Source organism: Meriones unguiculatus, chromosome 2, assembly GCF_030254825.1.
Source record: "Meriones unguiculatus strain TT.TT164.6M chromosome 2, Bangor_MerUng_6.1, whole genome shotgun sequence".
Classification (NCBI taxonomy): domain Eukaryota; kingdom Metazoa; phylum Chordata; class Mammalia; order Rodentia; family Muridae; genus Meriones; species Meriones unguiculatus.
In genome coordinates, this window is record NC_083350.1 from 183,929,705 (window position 1) to 183,946,942 (window position 17,238).

General features: G+C 40.9%; 1 protein-coding gene across 2 annotated transcripts in view; it reads left to right on the plus strand.

Moving 5' to 3' along the window:
* Window positions 1–16,484, plus strand: part of Gask1b (golgi associated kinase 1B) — a 51,132-nt gene extending 34,648 nt beyond the window's left edge. For both annotated transcript variants that reach the window (XM_060378472.1, XM_060378473.1), the window contains exons 4-5: window positions 11,448–11,674; window positions 15,101–16,484. In XM_060378472.1, coding sequence (XP_060234455.1) covers window positions 11,448–11,674; window positions 15,101–15,308 — 435 coding nt within the window. In that variant the 3' untranslated portion in view covers window positions 15,309–16,484. The remainder of the gene's footprint in view (window positions 1–11,447; window positions 11,675–15,100) is intronic.
* The last annotated feature ends 754 nt before the right edge of the window (window positions 16,485–17,238 follow it).

Below are 17,238 nucleotides of genomic sequence, written 5' to 3' on the forward strand. Positions count from 1 at the left end.
CACATGCTTTCTACTTTTATGGGTCTTAAATGGAACACACTGCTGGTGCTAAATTCTCTCCAAGAATATAACAGTATGGGAAAGCAAATATGTGTAAACTGCGCTATGATGATTTTCCCTTCTGGGTTTTTACCTCATCTTCTACTAGAGACTTGAGGTTTAGAAACCACATTCTCTCACTTCACATCATGTAAGCTATTTAATTGTTTTATGCTGGGAACAAGAGAGAGGGAGAGGGAGAGGAGTGGTCTTTAACTATATTTACTCACACTCGGTTTATGAGCCAACAGCTGGCCTCAGCAGTCAGTATCTACTTCTCTGGATACACAAGTTCTCCCCAAACTCATGATCCTTCTCTTGATCATTCTCTTGTATGCTGGGATTACAGGTTGGTGGCACCATGTCTGCCTTAGCCCACTTTCTTTTAAGAATAATTTGTGCCTCAAAACCTATGCCCTTGTTAAGGAGCATGTAGTTTCCCAAGACGTATGCTCCCAACATTAAATACTTAAGAATGTTAATGTATTTTCTTCTAAATATGAAAAATATTTTACTGATAACTGTTATCTTCATCATCTCCAATTTTGGGAAGTTCAAAATCTTTCCTAACAGCTCTTTTGAAATAGGCAATTAATCGTTATCAACCACAGTTACATTATTGTGTCACAGAATAGTTTATTATTCCTTCTACCAAACAGTAACCCTTTGCCCATTAATCACCGCCTCTTATCATCCCTCCCCAACCCTTTCCAGTGTCTTAGAAATGCTAGTGTGCATACCCTTTGCATGACATCAACACTTTAAGATTTCATAGGTGAGTGAGGCATGTGGGATTTATGTTTCTGTGCTTGACTTAGATCATGTAATATTAGGCTCTCCAGTTTTGTGCATGTTGGCGAAAATAACAGGGTTTTATTCTTGTCTATAAATACTCCATGTGTGGCTCATGTTTTAGTGTCCATTCATCCACATAGATGCCTAATACAGTTCCATGGTGTGCTTGCCATGTAGGGTATGGCAGTGAACATGAGATATAGATGTTTCCTGGAAACACTGATTTTTGTCTTCTTTGGATATGTGCTCAGGAATAAGATCACTGGGTCATATGGTAATAGAACTTTGTATTTGTTTTTGCACACATCTAGCATTCATTCTCAGAAACTCCTGTCTCTGATTTCTTTGACCTAGGTACTTGCTTTTGTATTGAGTAAAAGAGAGAAATGTCTGGTCAAAGTGATAATATACACAACCCCATTTTGTATGTGTGTGATAACCAACTAAATATCTCTTGGTCAATTCTAATTTCATTGTTACCCAGAAGAGAAGAACATATTGGTTCATTATGTGTCATTTTTTGTTTATTTTCAGAGTTTGCATGTACTTTTCAAACAGTGCTGAAATTAATAATGCATAGTTACGATGTTTCAATCATAGATCTGGTTGTACACAGGGTTGCCGGAGAGGTTATGAGTTTGAGAAAGCCCGTTAGTCTATATATAGCCATTTGAGATTAACACTTTATGTGAAGTAGCTTTTGCTTTCCTTCCTAATTTCATCTCACCATTGTGATGGCCACTTAACTAGCATGTTTCAGGGAAACTGGAGGTTTGTGAGTTGGACTTCTGGGTGAATTGGTTACAAAGCAAATTAAAAATTCTGAACTCTGTTCCTATTACAATGGAACCCACTTGGATACTGAACTGCCATGGGCTACATCTGTGCAGGGGTCTTAGGTTATCTCCATGCATAGTCCTTGGTTGGAATATCAGTCTCAGGAAAGACCCCTGTGCTCAGATTTTTTGGTTCTGTTGCTCTCCTTGTGGAGTTCCTGTCCTCTCCAGATCTTACTGTTTCCTACTTCTTTCCTAAGATTCCCTGCACTCTGTCCAAAGGTTGCCCATAAGTCTCAGCATCTACATTGATAGTCTGCAGGGCAGAGCTTTTCAGAGGTCCTCTGTGTCAGGCCCCTGACTTGTTCCCTCTTTTCTCCTTCCTCTGATGTCCAGCCTCTTTGCCTTTCTGGATAGGAATTGAGCATTTTTAATAGGAACAGGGACTGTCTCTGACATGAACTGATTGGCCTGCTCTTTAATTACCTCCCGCTGAGGGGGAAGCATCATTACCAGGCCACAGAAGAAGACAATGCAGCCACTCCTGATGAGACCTAATTGACTAGGATCAGAAGGAAAGAAAAGAAGTCCTCCCCTGTCAGTGGACTTGGGGAGGGGCATGCATGCAGAGGGTGGAGGAAGGGAGGGATTGGGACAGGAGGAGGGAGAGAACCACAGGGGGGGATACAAAGTGAATAAAGTGTAATTAATAAAGAAAAAAAAAAGAAAAGAAAAAAATTCTGAACTCTGATTGAGACTTATAAATATCTACCTGTCCATTCTTCCAGGTGTTTCTATGGAACCACTATCATGCATGTATTTTACATAAATACTACCATATAATTATTTAAAGATTTTCATAGTTTATTCTTGGCTACTAAGAAAGTAGACTCAGAGAGAGGGTTAGGGATTAACTAAGAGCTAGTCAATGGTCTCCTCCTTTTCTCCCCAACCATGTTAATGTTCTTGTTTATACACATCATTTGAAACTTCAAAAACTGTTGTGTCATGAGGTCAAATCAAATGGAATTTGGTCTGGGCAATGAGTGTTGTAGGTTTTTCAAGGAGCCATGAGGTCAAAGTATTTTTATAATACTGAGCGCTGTTTTTCCTCCCTTTGCCATTTTCACTGCATTAGTACTTCCACTAGTTAGGGGATTTTTTTTGTCTTAGCCTGAGTCAAGGTAGGCAGCAACCCACCAGTCTGTGTCCCTCTGCGTTTCTCAGGAAAATACACGGGCTGAAGGCTCTCTGTGTGGGTTCTCTCAAGAATGGCCTTGGTGAAGCAATACTTTATTGAGTGCCTGTAGGACATACTTTTAAGTCCCTCTGGTGACAAGATGAGAAGGGTATATACAACAATCTCATGTCCTGAATCTCAGAGCTGAGCTGCTGTGTTGAGACCGTAGGGAAACACGGAGGTCTGGCTTCAGCACCTCATCAGCGGCGTTCAGTGCCATTCAGATGAGTGGACGGCGGAACAAACAATTACTGAGTTACGCATTCCTCGTAAGAGAGGAAGCACATTGGTAAGACCCCCATCGGTCAGGCTTGGCACAGTGGCTGTAACATTCGTGGCAGTGAGTGCATTGACCCTCCCTGCATGAGACACCATGTCAGGCTGCTGTGGAAGCTAGCTCTTGTTTCTTTTCTTGGGCCGCTGAGTTACCCTCTGGGAGCGTTTTTCTTCATTTGTATGTAACAACCGAATCCCCAAAACCCACATGCCAGTTTGGATTGTCTTAGTGATTAAAACATCCATAATGTAATAAACCTTATAGTGTTTTGAAAAATTTCAGCCAAAAATAGTATGCTTTAATTTATAAGAAACACAGAAATAAGTCTATCTTGGAATTGGGACATCTCTATATCTATATCTTTTACAGTGGATGTAAAAACAATTCTGAAAGGAAGGTTAATTCAGAAACCCAAAAGACAAAACATTTTGAGAGGCTAGAAAACAATTAATTTGTAGAATTAGTTACTGGTTTAATTGTCATTAAGAATATGCGTCTAAGTGGCTCTTGGATTTGTCATGTCAATTCTAGCCATGACCAGAATGGTTTGAGCACTGTCACATAGTTTGTCTTTATTCTTGTCATTTTTTAAAAATAAATTTGTATCATTGAGAAAAATAAAATTGACGAAATTCTATGTAAATACTAAATATGAACAAATAGCACTGCACTGCTTTCAGTGGCATTATTTCTTCAGATATAAACAAACAGGATTTTTTTCTCCTTGATAACCCTAGTTTATATAAGCTAAAGTTTATATATGCCATTTCAATTCATTTGAGGAATGCATTTTAAGGAGATTTTCCTTAGATTAGGTATATTTTATTTCCAGTTTAAATTTCTTTACTTACTATAAATTCCTCAGAAAAAAATATAGGTTGTTTATTCTCTATCTATCTATCTATCTATCTATCTATCTATCTATCTATTGGTATGCTTTCTTCACAGTTCTCTGTGTAGCCTTAGCTGTCCTTGACTCTCTTTGCAGACCAGGCTGGCCTCGAACTCACAGAGATATGCCTCTCTACCCCTCTGAGTGCTAGAATTGCAGGCATGTGCCACCACCACCTGACTTTGTTTTTTAATCTTAAAGAAGAAATGTTTTTTATTTTAGGTGCAAGAGCATTTGTTTGCATGCATGTGCCTGACAGCCAAGGAGGACAGAAGAAGGCATTGTGTTCCCTGAGTCTAGGGGTATATATGGTTGTGAGCCACTGCGTGGGTTCTGGGAATTGAACCTGAATCCTCTGGGTGAGGAGCAGTGCTCTTAATCCCCGCCTCATCATCCTCCACCTTCCCCCACCCATGTTAGATTTCTCTTCTTAATATAAATTCAGTCTACAAATCAGAACTTCACAAGGTACAAAAATAGTTGTCTTTTTCTGTTTGTTAGTTGAGTGCTTTTTAAAACTCGTTGCAGGAAGGTGGGTGTATCCCTGACAGAGGTTATTTTTATGCAGCTCTGCTTGTTCAAATTACAGAAAGTGAATTTTTTTTTTTTCTAAAAATACACTGCTGGTTGCCTGGTGCCTTTAGCCAGAGCCTTCTGTGGTGCAGGGAAGCTTGTAACATTGCATCCAGTGATCTAAATACGTCACAACATTGAACACTGAACAGAGAAATAACACTTTGTCTTTCCCTGGGAGTCTGTACTATGGAAGAAAGTGGAGCCTTCCTTGCGTTGGTGCACACTGATGGCTGTTCAAATGTGGAATTCTGGAGTGGAGGTGGGTTAGGCACTGGCTGCTCTTTACAGAGGCAGGAACTAAGATCCTGTGTTCTTTGTTAGATGGTAGGCACAGAAGACCATTTTTACATTTCTCATCATTCTTCAACTGCCCTGCTAGTCACGTGTACATGCTTACTAATCAACAGATACTTGTTGTCATGACAACATGGAACACAAGTAAACTCCAACTGCTTCATGATGTGACACAGCTCCTAAGTGGTATTGGTGCTGGCAGGGGAGAACACATTCTCTCTCTTCTCTCCTCTCCTCTCTCTCTCTCTGTCTTTTTCTCTCTGTCTCTTTGTGTCTCTGTGTGTCGCTGTATATCTCTGTCTCTGCTCTCCCTCGTCTTATGCTTTCTGTAGTTCCCAAAAGGAGGAGACTGTGCTTGTATTAGCAAGCACCATGGGTAGAGTGATGTTTTTCTAAGACTGCCCTTTCCATGATGTGGCGTTTCCTTACACACTCACTAGGCCGCAGGAAACCAACTCTGATCCATGTGTAGCACTGCAAATACACACAGGTTTATATAGAACAAAACCCCGGAGCACATTTTCCCACTTGAGTTTCTCTGAGAACTGAATGAGCCCAAATGTTTTGTGTCTTCCTAAACCTGGAGTGGTAGCAGTGAATTGATGCTGTGTCTCTTTGCCTTTTGAAATATTTCAGATAATTGTTGAAAGTAAGACCTGTTTCCTGCCTGTGTCTTTTACAAGCAAGCGAGATGTTCAGTCAAACAACTGACAGAGGAAATCTGCCAGAAAATTGTCAGCCAGAGAAAAGAAATTTTCTTTTGCTATTTCCGTTTCACCTGTCTGTTTTGCTTATGGCATGCAAGGCATGATGGCAGATTTTCTCATGATCCATGGTTAATGCAGTTAAATCCAAAGAAACACTAACTTAAAGCAAGCGACAAGCACAGGGCAGGTTGGTGGCTTGCTCCTGACAATAGTTCTGTAAGCTCCTGTCTTGACATGCCGCCTTGCTGAGCTTGCTTTTTCTCAACACAAGGCAGTGCTTTGGTGGAGTCAGTATGTAGTCAAATCCAAAGTAAGTTACAACGTTCAGCAGAGTTGATTCGTTATGAGCCATTCACTGAGTGCCTAAAACATGCTAGCCTTTGGGCAAATTTTTGTGTGGAACTGCTGTTTATCTACATTCTTTTGGAATATTTAAGATTTTTCCCCCTTCTGAAATTTGGCATTTTCTTTCAAAAAATGGCAATTGTTAGATGATAAAAATAAAAAGTTTGGGCAAGTTGTGGTGGCACAGAGCTTTAATCCTAGCATTTGGGAGGCAGAAGTGGCTGGATCTCTGTTCTTTTTAGCAAGCTCCAGGACAGCCAAGGTTACATAGAAAGGCTTTGACTCAAAAAGTTAAAACCCAAACCAAATAGTTTGATTAGAGATAGTAAGAATTGGAGCTGGGGAGATAGCTTTGTTGGTACAGTGTTTGCCGTGCAATCATCAGGAGGGCCTGGATTTGCATCTGTAGTGCTCGTATAAGAGCCAGGCATGACGGTGGGTGTGCCTCTCTAACCCCAGCAAGGAAGGAGTGGGCCAGAGACAGAAGGATCATCAACCAGGCAGCCTGGAACAATCCATGAGCTCCAGGTTTAGAGAGACACTTCTTGTCATACACTAACAGGGAGAGTGACGAGGATTCAGCCTCTGGCTTCCACTGAACCTGCACATATGAACATACATACCACTGCATCTGTGCACACACAAATTAACACGTGTACATACCCCTCGCTAAAAATGTTAGGATGCTGACTTATTAAACAGGAAATGCATGCATGCTCATGCAGACCAGTTAAGATTTAAGGAAGAAAAATAGTTGGACACCAATGTGTAGGTTTATCTAATTCAGCTGGTTTGTGCCATTGTGGATGATGGGGGTTCACTGTCTGTGCTGGTGAGAACATCCTCGTTATACTCTTTCTTCAGCCTCTCAGCATGCTCTGTTTCAGTTCTCATTCTTTTAATGACTTCTCCTTAGTCCTTGCTCACTGGCCTTCTTCTCTTCTTCCCGTTCGATGTAAGAAAACAGGGGAGTTTTTCAGATGAGTCTGTTTTTGGATTTTCCATATGGGCACAGCACTCTGACTTCCACTGGCTCTGCTGCCTACCTTCCTATTCCCATCGTCTCCGGCAGTGCTCTCTGATTATGCCGTACAGTGTATCCCCCAAGGACCCAGGCCACTTCCTACCAGCCCACCACGACACCAGTGCAAACAGTGCCTGTGAGCATTTTTAGAAATATCCATTATTTTATGCAAATAATAAACAAGTGCTTGTTTTACCTTTGCTGGGAGACAGCACCTGAAAGATACAGTCAGGATGGATGAGCGCGTGATGCCTTGAAGATGCTTGTACTTCCAGGTTGGAGTGCCGTGTTCTGTTCTCTTCAAGAAGGGAGCCCAGAGAAGTCAACTACTTCTTCCTCACAGCTTAGTCTCCTAGGTTAATTTTTGTTAATTTGTTGGGACATTATCTGCAATTAGTTGTTTAATCATGTTACTCTTAAGACAATAATGATATGAAAAAACTAAGCCAAGTCCTTCATGGACCTAGTTGTGAACACATATCTGGATAGGGCGTGCCCTGTTGTGTAGAGAGGAGCTGGTTTTCTGCAGAAGTCTGATGGCTCTTCAGGGCCATGCAGCAAGGCAGAAGCTCTCTTGCTTGGGTAATGTAAAAGAATGTGTAAGTCACTCAGAATGTATATATTTCCCTACAGAGAAAACTATTGCTACCAAAAAAAAAAAAAAAAAAAAAAAAGGGAATTGAGGGGAAAAAAACTTTTAAAGGAAATATATCTAAAAATATCTATCCCATCTCTTAAAAAAATTGGCTGGAACACCTGGATTTTTTCCGAGTGTAATTTTACTTAGGCAAACATTGAAAAGTGTGTTTTTATAAAAAAAGGAAAGAGTACTTTCATGGAAAATGATGGCTGGCAGCCCTCTTCAGCAGTAGATTGGTTTTACAAAAAAGTTTTTACTTGTTTGTTTGTTTTTGTTTTAAAGAATAAAAAAGTGTGAATTCAGTCAGGGCCAGTGACATTTGCTAAGCTTGCTGACCTGAGTTCTAGCTCTGGTACCCACATGGTGAAAAGATAGAGCCCATATCTGAAAGCTGTCCTCTGATCTCCATGTGTGAAGGTTGTCATTCACATACACAGAAACACACATAAACACACACACAACCCACATGCATGCACACAAATAAATAAATTAATAAAATAATAAGAATTCAAACAAAAAGTACTGGTGATTATCATCATTATCAGAGAACATTTACCCATCAATAGGTTTTTTTGTAGGATGCCTACATAAGAGCAGAGACACAGATGGGTACTGCAGGTACTTTACCATGCAATACTTAAGTGTTTGCTTTAATTTTTGTACTGAACAAGGACATTAAAATTACATTTCAGCATCATAGCTGTGTGGGATGTGTTTCATTAGGCTTTAAAAATTGGTGAGTGAATGAAAAAAAAAATAAAAGGAAAAGGAAAAGAACATGACTGATCCTAGGTATTGTGGAGGAGCATAGCCAGAGACAGACACATCTGGGAGAGTCCAGAGTAATCATGACCCTGAGCCATGTGGGGAGACAGGAAGGGAAGAGAGAGGAGATCCAAGTATAGCAGCCAGGAGGCCAGAAGTACAAAAGGAGCAAAGAAAGGGGCAGAAAGAACAGGTAACCATATTGTCTGGATTATAGAGGGTTATATAGAGGGCCTCTGGGGTAGAGGGTAGGATATGTCAGCCATACACCCTGTAACAGGTACAGACTGAGGGATGCTCGGAGAACCTGGAGGCCAGGTCTGCTTTGATATTTTAAATAGGCACCACAACTACTTGATCTGGGTTTGAAACTTAACAGTTTGCTGTCTTATAAGTATGCAGAAATGTATTTAGCACATACCTAAACCAGGTTCCAGGCGAATAGTGCTGACTTTAAGGGGCTTTAAGTGATAAGGAATGTACCAATATTCTTACTATATTGAATGGGGACTCAAAGAAAAACTATGACAAAATTCTGAGAAGAGTTGGAGAGCATGATTTAATAGCTAAATAATCCATTGCTATACACGGGCAAAAATATAAGGACATACTTTACTTTAGTCATAGAGCAATGAAAACTGAGTAGAACAAGCAGTCTGACTGTACACCTCTAGGTGTAGATGCTGTTTTTAAACTATTTTATTTGGGGTTCCTAAAGCTTCTACTTCCTTTCTAAAACCCCAACCCAAGGTGGGAGAGAAAGAAAGTTAAAAGGGAAAAGGGACATAGACTTCTTTAGACTTAGTTCTGTCTGGTTAGGATCATCAGGGTCTTTGGGAAAATACCAATCTCAGTCATGAGGATATCTACCAGTCTAGGAATAGCAAATGCAGCAGCAGCCTCTTCCTCTTCCATCCATCTCCTAGAAGCCCCTGTCCTCTCTGGGCTCTCATATTTATACCCTTTCAGAGTCCTCAGAATTCCACTATCTGCTGCTTTCAAAGACAATGCCCCTCTCTGAGTGGCACAAGGTGTTACCAGTCGGCAAAGACTATACCCCACACGAAGAAATTAATAGCTGTGGATAAACTAACGCAGTCCCATGTCCCACAGTTGAGATTAGAAGAACAAAAACATAACTGGGTTTTTAAAGAACCCAAAGCTTCCAGTGCACCTAGGAACTCACACACACAGCTCTTGGTAATGTACTTACCAAGTTCATGTTTGGATCTGAATAACATCAGTGGCAGCATTTCCTAGAAAAGGAACTGGTCATACATACCTATCATCAGTGGCAAGCTTGGTCAGACTTGCCTGGCACAGCAGGCTGTGAGAGAACTGGTGAAGTCATCAGAATGTCTCATGACTCAAAATAGATTACACAGAACACAGTAAAACACACTGTAGGAAACAGACAAATGCAGGCAAGGCAATAAAAAGATGTCCTATGTCATTCTTTCCCATTTCTAATTGCTCATGCTTTCATGCGGTTTAAAAATATAAACTATAAGACATAATTCTTACAGAGATGTTGACAGGGCCTGAATGCATGAGAGCTTATGATCAGACATGAACACACTGAACACTTGCAGCTTTGGTCATAGTTTGCATCATACTTTTCCCCTACATTCCCCTGTGGCAAAGGCTTGGTCCCAGCTTGTGGCACTTCGGGGAGGTATTAGAATCTTTAAGAGGGGCAGAGGTAGGCGGTTCTTTGAGTTCAAGGCCAGCGTGGTCTACAGAGCAAGTTTGACTATCTAATATAGTCAAAGCTAAAACCACTTCATTTCCCCTATGAATGTTAATGTAGTTGAACATGAACCTATGATGGTGATAATGAAAAATGGCCTTCACAGTTTGGCAGAGGTTAGTCCCTACTTGGTTGACCTTATTGCTGTTTGGCATCTGGAAAGGTAATGAGTGATACAGGGCAGAGGCAGCTGAGAACCAAAGTCAGGAAGAGGAGTGATGAGGATCCAAATCCCTTTCTATGGACTAGCCTGATCACTAGGCCCGCTCTTCTAACCTTTCTACCATTTCAACAGTGTTAGCCTGGGAACTAAATCTCTGAGACAAGGGCCCTTGAGGAAAGCATTCAGAGCTAAAGTACAGACTGTGTGCTCTTTTAAGTGTGTCTAACCTGGGTCACAGGGCCACATGCCTCTTACGATAGCTGTGAGATTGGCCCAATCTGTTTATAAGTAGCAACGTCTCGCTTCAGTGTCAAAAGGTTGGACAACCCTACCTGTCAGGGCAGGCGTACAGTATTACATTAATCTTTCTCCTAACTGTACAACATAAACAAATTATTGTACACAGCTAATTAAACAGAGCCCAGTGTCATGAAGGGATCTACACAGGTTGCATAGCTAATAAGCAGAAGAGCAGAGGTTTGATTTTAGATTGACTACAGTCCTGAGCCTGGGCTTACTTTACCCCGTTTATTAAATGTTACTTTCTTCTTGGCCAGAGGAAGTGACATTAACAATGTTCTCATCGACCTTTCTACCCTCTTTTCTAGTTCTCTGCACTATAGCAAGTCCCTAAAGTCTCTGCACTTTGTCACATGTTCAGAATCTAGCTGATGCTTCATTATTGGGTCTCACACCTTCTGTCCACTTTCAGGTTAGCTACTTCAAAACTGAAGTCAGATGCAATGGAATTTATAGCCAACAACTCAAGAAGAATCTGTACAGCCCAAATCCAGCAAGAAAATAAGAGCTAGGCCTTGAGTCTATAGAAGAACGATGCTGTCTTTTCTTTCCTGAATTAGAAGTTAGAGATTCTGCTGGCCACATGTTCACATGTGATTCCGTGGGAACTGTGGATATCAAGGGTGGGGACGCCTGAGTTGGATGATCTGCTGCTAGCAGAAGCTGGAAATGTTTAGGACTATATCTGAGTCAGAGGGCTTTGAACTATGGACTTATTCTAACAGTTGCTTTTAATTAAATCAGCCTGGCCTGCTTGGATTCTGGCAGGTCAGCTGTTTTGAAAGCTTCCATTCTTTGGAAATGTTCTGACTTTCCCAAGCTTTTATTCAGCATCTTGGATTTTGTTTTCATTTCCATTTTCAGATTTATAATCGCTTAGATACAAAGTGCTGTGGATTCAGACCTCGCAAGGAAGATGCCTGTATGCAGAATGGACTGAGGCCAAACTGTGATGACCAAAATTCTGTGACTTTAGCACACATTATCCAGCGAAAGAATGACCCCAGGCATTTGGTCTTCATAGACAATAAGGGCTTCTTTGACAGAAGCGAAGACAACTTAAACTTCAAATTGCTGGAAGGCATCAGAGAGTAAGTGTTTCGTTTGCTGTGGAAGTCTCATCTCATTCTTCAGCCTAGACTGTTTTGGAATTCCCTGTGTAGCTCAGACTTCCCAGGAACTCATTGTCATCCACGCTGACTTTAAACTTGCAGTTATCTTCCTGCTTCAGCTTTCAGAGGGCTAGGGTTACAGAAAGGATATGTTACACCCAGAATGAAGATTAAATTTTCTTGTGGAATGACATCTTGGAAGACCACATGTTTGTTAAACAATTAATAAAGTTCTGAGAAAGCTCACACCTTATGTTAGATAGACTTAATTTCCAAAGAAATCATGAGTGTGGGACAAGCGACCCAAGGAAGAAAAACAACCCTCTAGAAGCAGCCAGTGCGTCTGTGAGCAGTCCACAATACCTACACAGCTCCTGCTGCACTGTTTCCACTGCCTTGATCAGCCTTCATGGTGAAAACCCACGTGGGTGAGGCTGGACGGATGCAGGCTGACAGGTGACAGAGACTCTGTCATTCGGGCACAGGAATAGACATGGGAAGAACAATAGAGATATCCAAATCTGTAATAAACTGTTTGGCATGTCAATAGAACTAATAAGCATGGCAGGATGCCACATTCTTGATATACCCAAGTGACTGCTAGGAATAGAGTAGAAAAAGAGCTCTCTGAAGAGTAGGGCATCAGAGGACGGTGGGCCCTTTAAGCTGGGTAGGAGAGGTTTGAAGTACTCAGAATCTTTTTGGTAGACTTAGAGTGTGGGGCTGGGTACAAAGAAGGGGCCACAGGAGGCTGGACAAAGAACTGTTATACTCAAAATTGACCAAAATCTCTGAGGTGACCCAAACAAGTTGGGAGGCATTTGGTAGGACTTAGAAAGGATACAGGGTAAAGGGATGGAGGCACATGAAGCTAAAGGAGATAGTGCTGTCAGCTTCAGGGCACGCTGATCTTATGCATTTTTTAATAGAGGAGATTCAAATTGATGGCTTCTGGCTGGGGTGGGGGTGAAGACAGGCTCAATTCTCTTTAGGGGGCTGCTTCAGTAAGTATGTGGGCAACACCATGGATGTTCTCCTCCTCCTCTTCCTCCTCTGCCTCCTCTTCCTTCTCTTCCTCAGTTTCCTCCTCCTCCTTCTTTTGTTTGGGAGTCAGGGAGGTCACAAGGGGAAGTGACTTGGGGGACTTAGAAGCAAGTGATTGGGATACACAGTACGAAATTATCAAATAGCCAATAAAAATATTAAGTTGGAAAAAAGAGTAGCTGGAGCTGGCTACAGAGTATGATCAATTCCACTTCATAAGTGAATTTCAAAGCCGGTGGAGCCACCCTTGTTCACTCAGGAATAAGATTTTTCTAAGGAATTAGGTTTGATTGGAAGCTTAAGAGTTCGTAAGATAACATTAGCTCCCCATGAGCTGAGCAAAATCAGGAAAACATCCCAATAGGCCTGAAGTCAGTGGTGTAACTCAGCTCTTCCAAACCCACACCCACACCCACTGGTTTTTCTTGTAGTAACTTTGCGTTCGGATGCTCTTTCTCATACTGGAATGCAGCTCAGTGTGCTCCGTACTGAGATCAAACGAAAGCAAGTCCAGAAGAACGCAAAGTGTAAAACCCACTGATGATACTCTGCAGCATGTTTCAATTGTTTCTCCTTACCTTTACACTTCAATAACGTGGATTTTACAAACTCTCAACACTAAAAAGCATACCCTTCCTGTGGGTTTTGAGAGTCCCAAGAATTTTTGCCACATCCTTCCCTTGTTGATGCTCTTCACATCTCTGACAGTTGAAGGCAGAATACATGGCAGATTCTTTCTTTTAAATGCCTAAGCCATGGAGAATTTTTACATAGAAAAATTGACATTCCTAAGATATCACTTACTGAATTGATATTACAGGGACTTATTTCTATACAGGATTCAGAGTGTCAAAGACTAACATCTATCTATCTTAAACACTCACATAAATATGAACACTTTTATTTATTCTTTCAAAGATCAAACCTTAACTGCATTATGAGGCATAATTGGTTTAAAGTTAAACCTTCTTTGAATTAAGAAGCATTAAGAAGCAAAGGTGAAGCCTTTGTTAAGCTCAGACTCACACATTGGATATTCCCATTAACCAATGCAATGTAAAAACTAAAAGCAGAGTAATGGTTTGTTTTCTTTTATGAACCATACTAGTCACTGAAGAGCTTGGCAGTTTTAATACTCTCATCTCATGCACTCTGCCTCAGCTAAATTTGCTAAAGGGCTATAGAAGTTACAATTATGGATATTAATATATTATACAACACAATGTTCTTCAGTCATAGCCCACAAGACTGCATAGTACACGTCTTTAGGGAGCTCAGAGCACATAATAGGCCTTATTTAACTCCACACTTCTGGAGCTTGCTAAGCTTGACCAGTTATGTGACCTCTGGTCTTCTGGCATCATCAGAATTCCTGACTCTGGATCCTAGCATGTATCCTGTGTCTTGTCCCCAGCTGTGACTTTCAATAAGTGCATGCTCTTGTCATGCAGTTTTTAAGATATAACAGAATTTATTTAAAAGTTACTCTTGAACCTCAGTGATTACATGGTGCTTTTAGCAGAATTTCTGAGAGCTAGAGGAGGCCAAGTTGGGAGTGTATCAGAGTATAAACTATGATTTAAACAAAACTTCTAAGATCTTTTGATGCTATATATGCCAGACCCTAGCTCTAGTCTTTCTACATGAAAAGAAGCAAGTTCAGTGAACTCTCTCAAGCTGATTCAGCCAGATCCTCCTTAAGTGAACTCAGAATTTCCAGTGAGGTGTTTTTTAATATCCTTGTTCTAAAAGTTTAGTTTTTCTGATTTATTTGAAAACAGTTGCCAGCTTTCTGTTGCTGTAACTAATGATTTACTGTGGCTCACAGCGTTAGAGGTTTCAGTCCATGGCGACCGGCTCTGCTTCCAGGATGCTTTAGTGGCACTGTATGCTGTGGTGGCACTGAATGCCACCATATCTCCATTAACCATTTCCTGCCCGTTAACAAATGCAATGTAGAAGACAACAGCAGAGTAATGGTTTTGTTTCTTTTATGAATAGGACTTTCATAAGCAAGGATGGGGAGGTCCTTTTCACCCAATGACCAGGAACTGAAAGAACTGGAGAGGAAGGGATGGAGTCCGAGTATCCCTTTGTGGGAACGCTCTAATGACCCCATTGTTCACCAGACCTCCCCTCCCAAAAGAACCACTCTCATCCAGTCACAGTCTTCCAAGGATGCTTTTTTCTTGTATTTTATTTTTTAGAAGTGTCTACTTGTCAGTGACAAAAACATGTTGGTTCTCAAGGTCCTATTTGATAGTGTGATTTATGCCAGATTAATGAAGGCAGAGCAGCTGGGGGAAGAAATAATATTTCTGAGCAATTGCTAGGAATGAAATATTGCATTAATCGTTTCAGGTTTCCCGAATCGGCAGTTTCTGTTCTGAAGAGCCAGCACTTACGGCAGAAACTCCTTCAGTCTCTGTTCCTTGATCGGGTTTACTGGGAAAGTCAAGGAGGCAGGCAAGGCATGGAGAAGCTTATCGACGTGATCGAGCAGAGAGCCAGAATCCTTCTCACTTACATCAATGCACATGGAGCCAGAGTTGTGCCTATGAACGAATGACAGGGGCTTTCTGCCTTGAGGGCTGATTAGTGTGACATTTACTTTTTCTTAAATAAAGGATATCAATCTCACGTGTTGCTAGGACTAAGGTAGCATACTGCAAACAGGAAACGGTCCCAGTACGTATCATGAACCGAGTTAAAAAAGTCTGTAGATTTGAAAAGTATGCAGATTCAGGAAGTTTCGGGATAACATATCAACTGCAAAGCGCCATTTTTTTTTTTCTTTTGCCTAAAACTCTGGCTTGTGTGTGTCTCAGCATGGCTGTTCCACGGTGGCTATTACTGATATTTAAACCATTCTCATGCCATTTGATTGAGCTGACCAACTGCTGGTAGAGAGTTGCTGACATTCTCCTGTTGCTGATTGTCACAACACCCTTCTCAACCCTCTGCAGAGGCAATTTTACAACAGGAAATTGAGGCAAGTGATCTGCAAAAGCAGCAGTTCTAAAACATCTTCTAGGTAGACACGGTAGTGGATTTATTACAAATGTTCAGTATATTTTGTAGAGTCTAAACACAACCAGCTATATCTGATCAACAAAAAGCTCACATCCATTCCTTTTAAGAAATTCACTGTCGGCATAGAAAGATCCCTGCACAACAATTGGCATTGGTTTACTTTGCTGTCTCAGTTTTGATTCAATTTATGCCTGGTGGATAGGAAACTAAAAAGTTATGAGACAGGATATTACCTATTTGAAAGTTTACTTGTAAAGTCTCTTAATGTTCTTATTGGTTGGCTGGATTTTAAAGAAAATGTTAAGGTCTCATTTTGTCCAGGCTGGCTTTGAAGTCCTTATGCATCCGAGGATGACCTTGGTCTTCTGATGTGCTGTCTCCCAATTGTTGGGATTACAGGTGTGTAACACCGTGCTCAGCATCAAAGTTGGGGCTTCAGTCATGCTGGAAAGGCACTGCATGACTGCCCATAACCCCAGCCCACTTTTAATGAATGTTTAACATTTGTCATTTTATAAAGGGTATGCTGTCATTTCTATAGTTTTTCAAATTTCTCTGTGTAGTTAGGTTTTATCTAATTTAGCTGATGTTATCTAGGTATTGGTCTACATAGTGATATCCTTCTGAAATGTGCCCCTCCCTTTACAAAAGCAGATTGACTGACTTCCCTTTCCCCTTTGGAAAATTAAAAATAAAAAGCTACAAATTTTTATCATACTTGTCTTTTCTTTTGTTCAGTTTTTGTTCCTAATGTGTATAACATTTTCCACATTCTGATTATGAATAATTTAATATCAATGTGAACTTTTAAAACAGTTTTACATCATAGCAAAAAAAAAATACATTTATGTGGATTCTAATTGATACAAACACACCAACTTGTCAACATAGTAAGTCAGGTATAAGAGAAGGCAGACCAGGGGGAGAACACACACTGATCTCTCAGTTCTGCTTTTCAAGGCTCGTGTCCAAGCACTGCGTTTATCATCATATGTGCTTTCCCTTGGAGTGCTGACCTTTGTCACAATCTCCGAGGTTCCTCCCACTGTAAGCTGAGCATGATTGTGGGCCTTGGTAAGTCAGCTGCTATGACTTTTACCTCACACATCATCTTCTTAAGCATCCTGAAAACACTTTTATACCCTCACTTGACTTAGAATTAAAAGATTTTTGCCAAGTTGTTTCATGCCTTATCATGGTGATCAACTTTCATTTTAATACTTTTTTATTTTTACAAAATTTACCATTTTAATTCACATTGTGATATTAATTACAGATGTTTTGAGCTTCTTAAAATTTTGCTTTCGCATGGTTGGCTACCATAAAAAGCTAAAATGATACGCTCAGGATGTGAGGCTAAGCACTGCACTCAGGGTCAGCCGCTTTCGACTCAGAGAAGAGCATGTCTGATTGCATGCGGGTTGATGCCCCAGGTCCCGCCTCTGAGAAAAAGATATCATCGGACG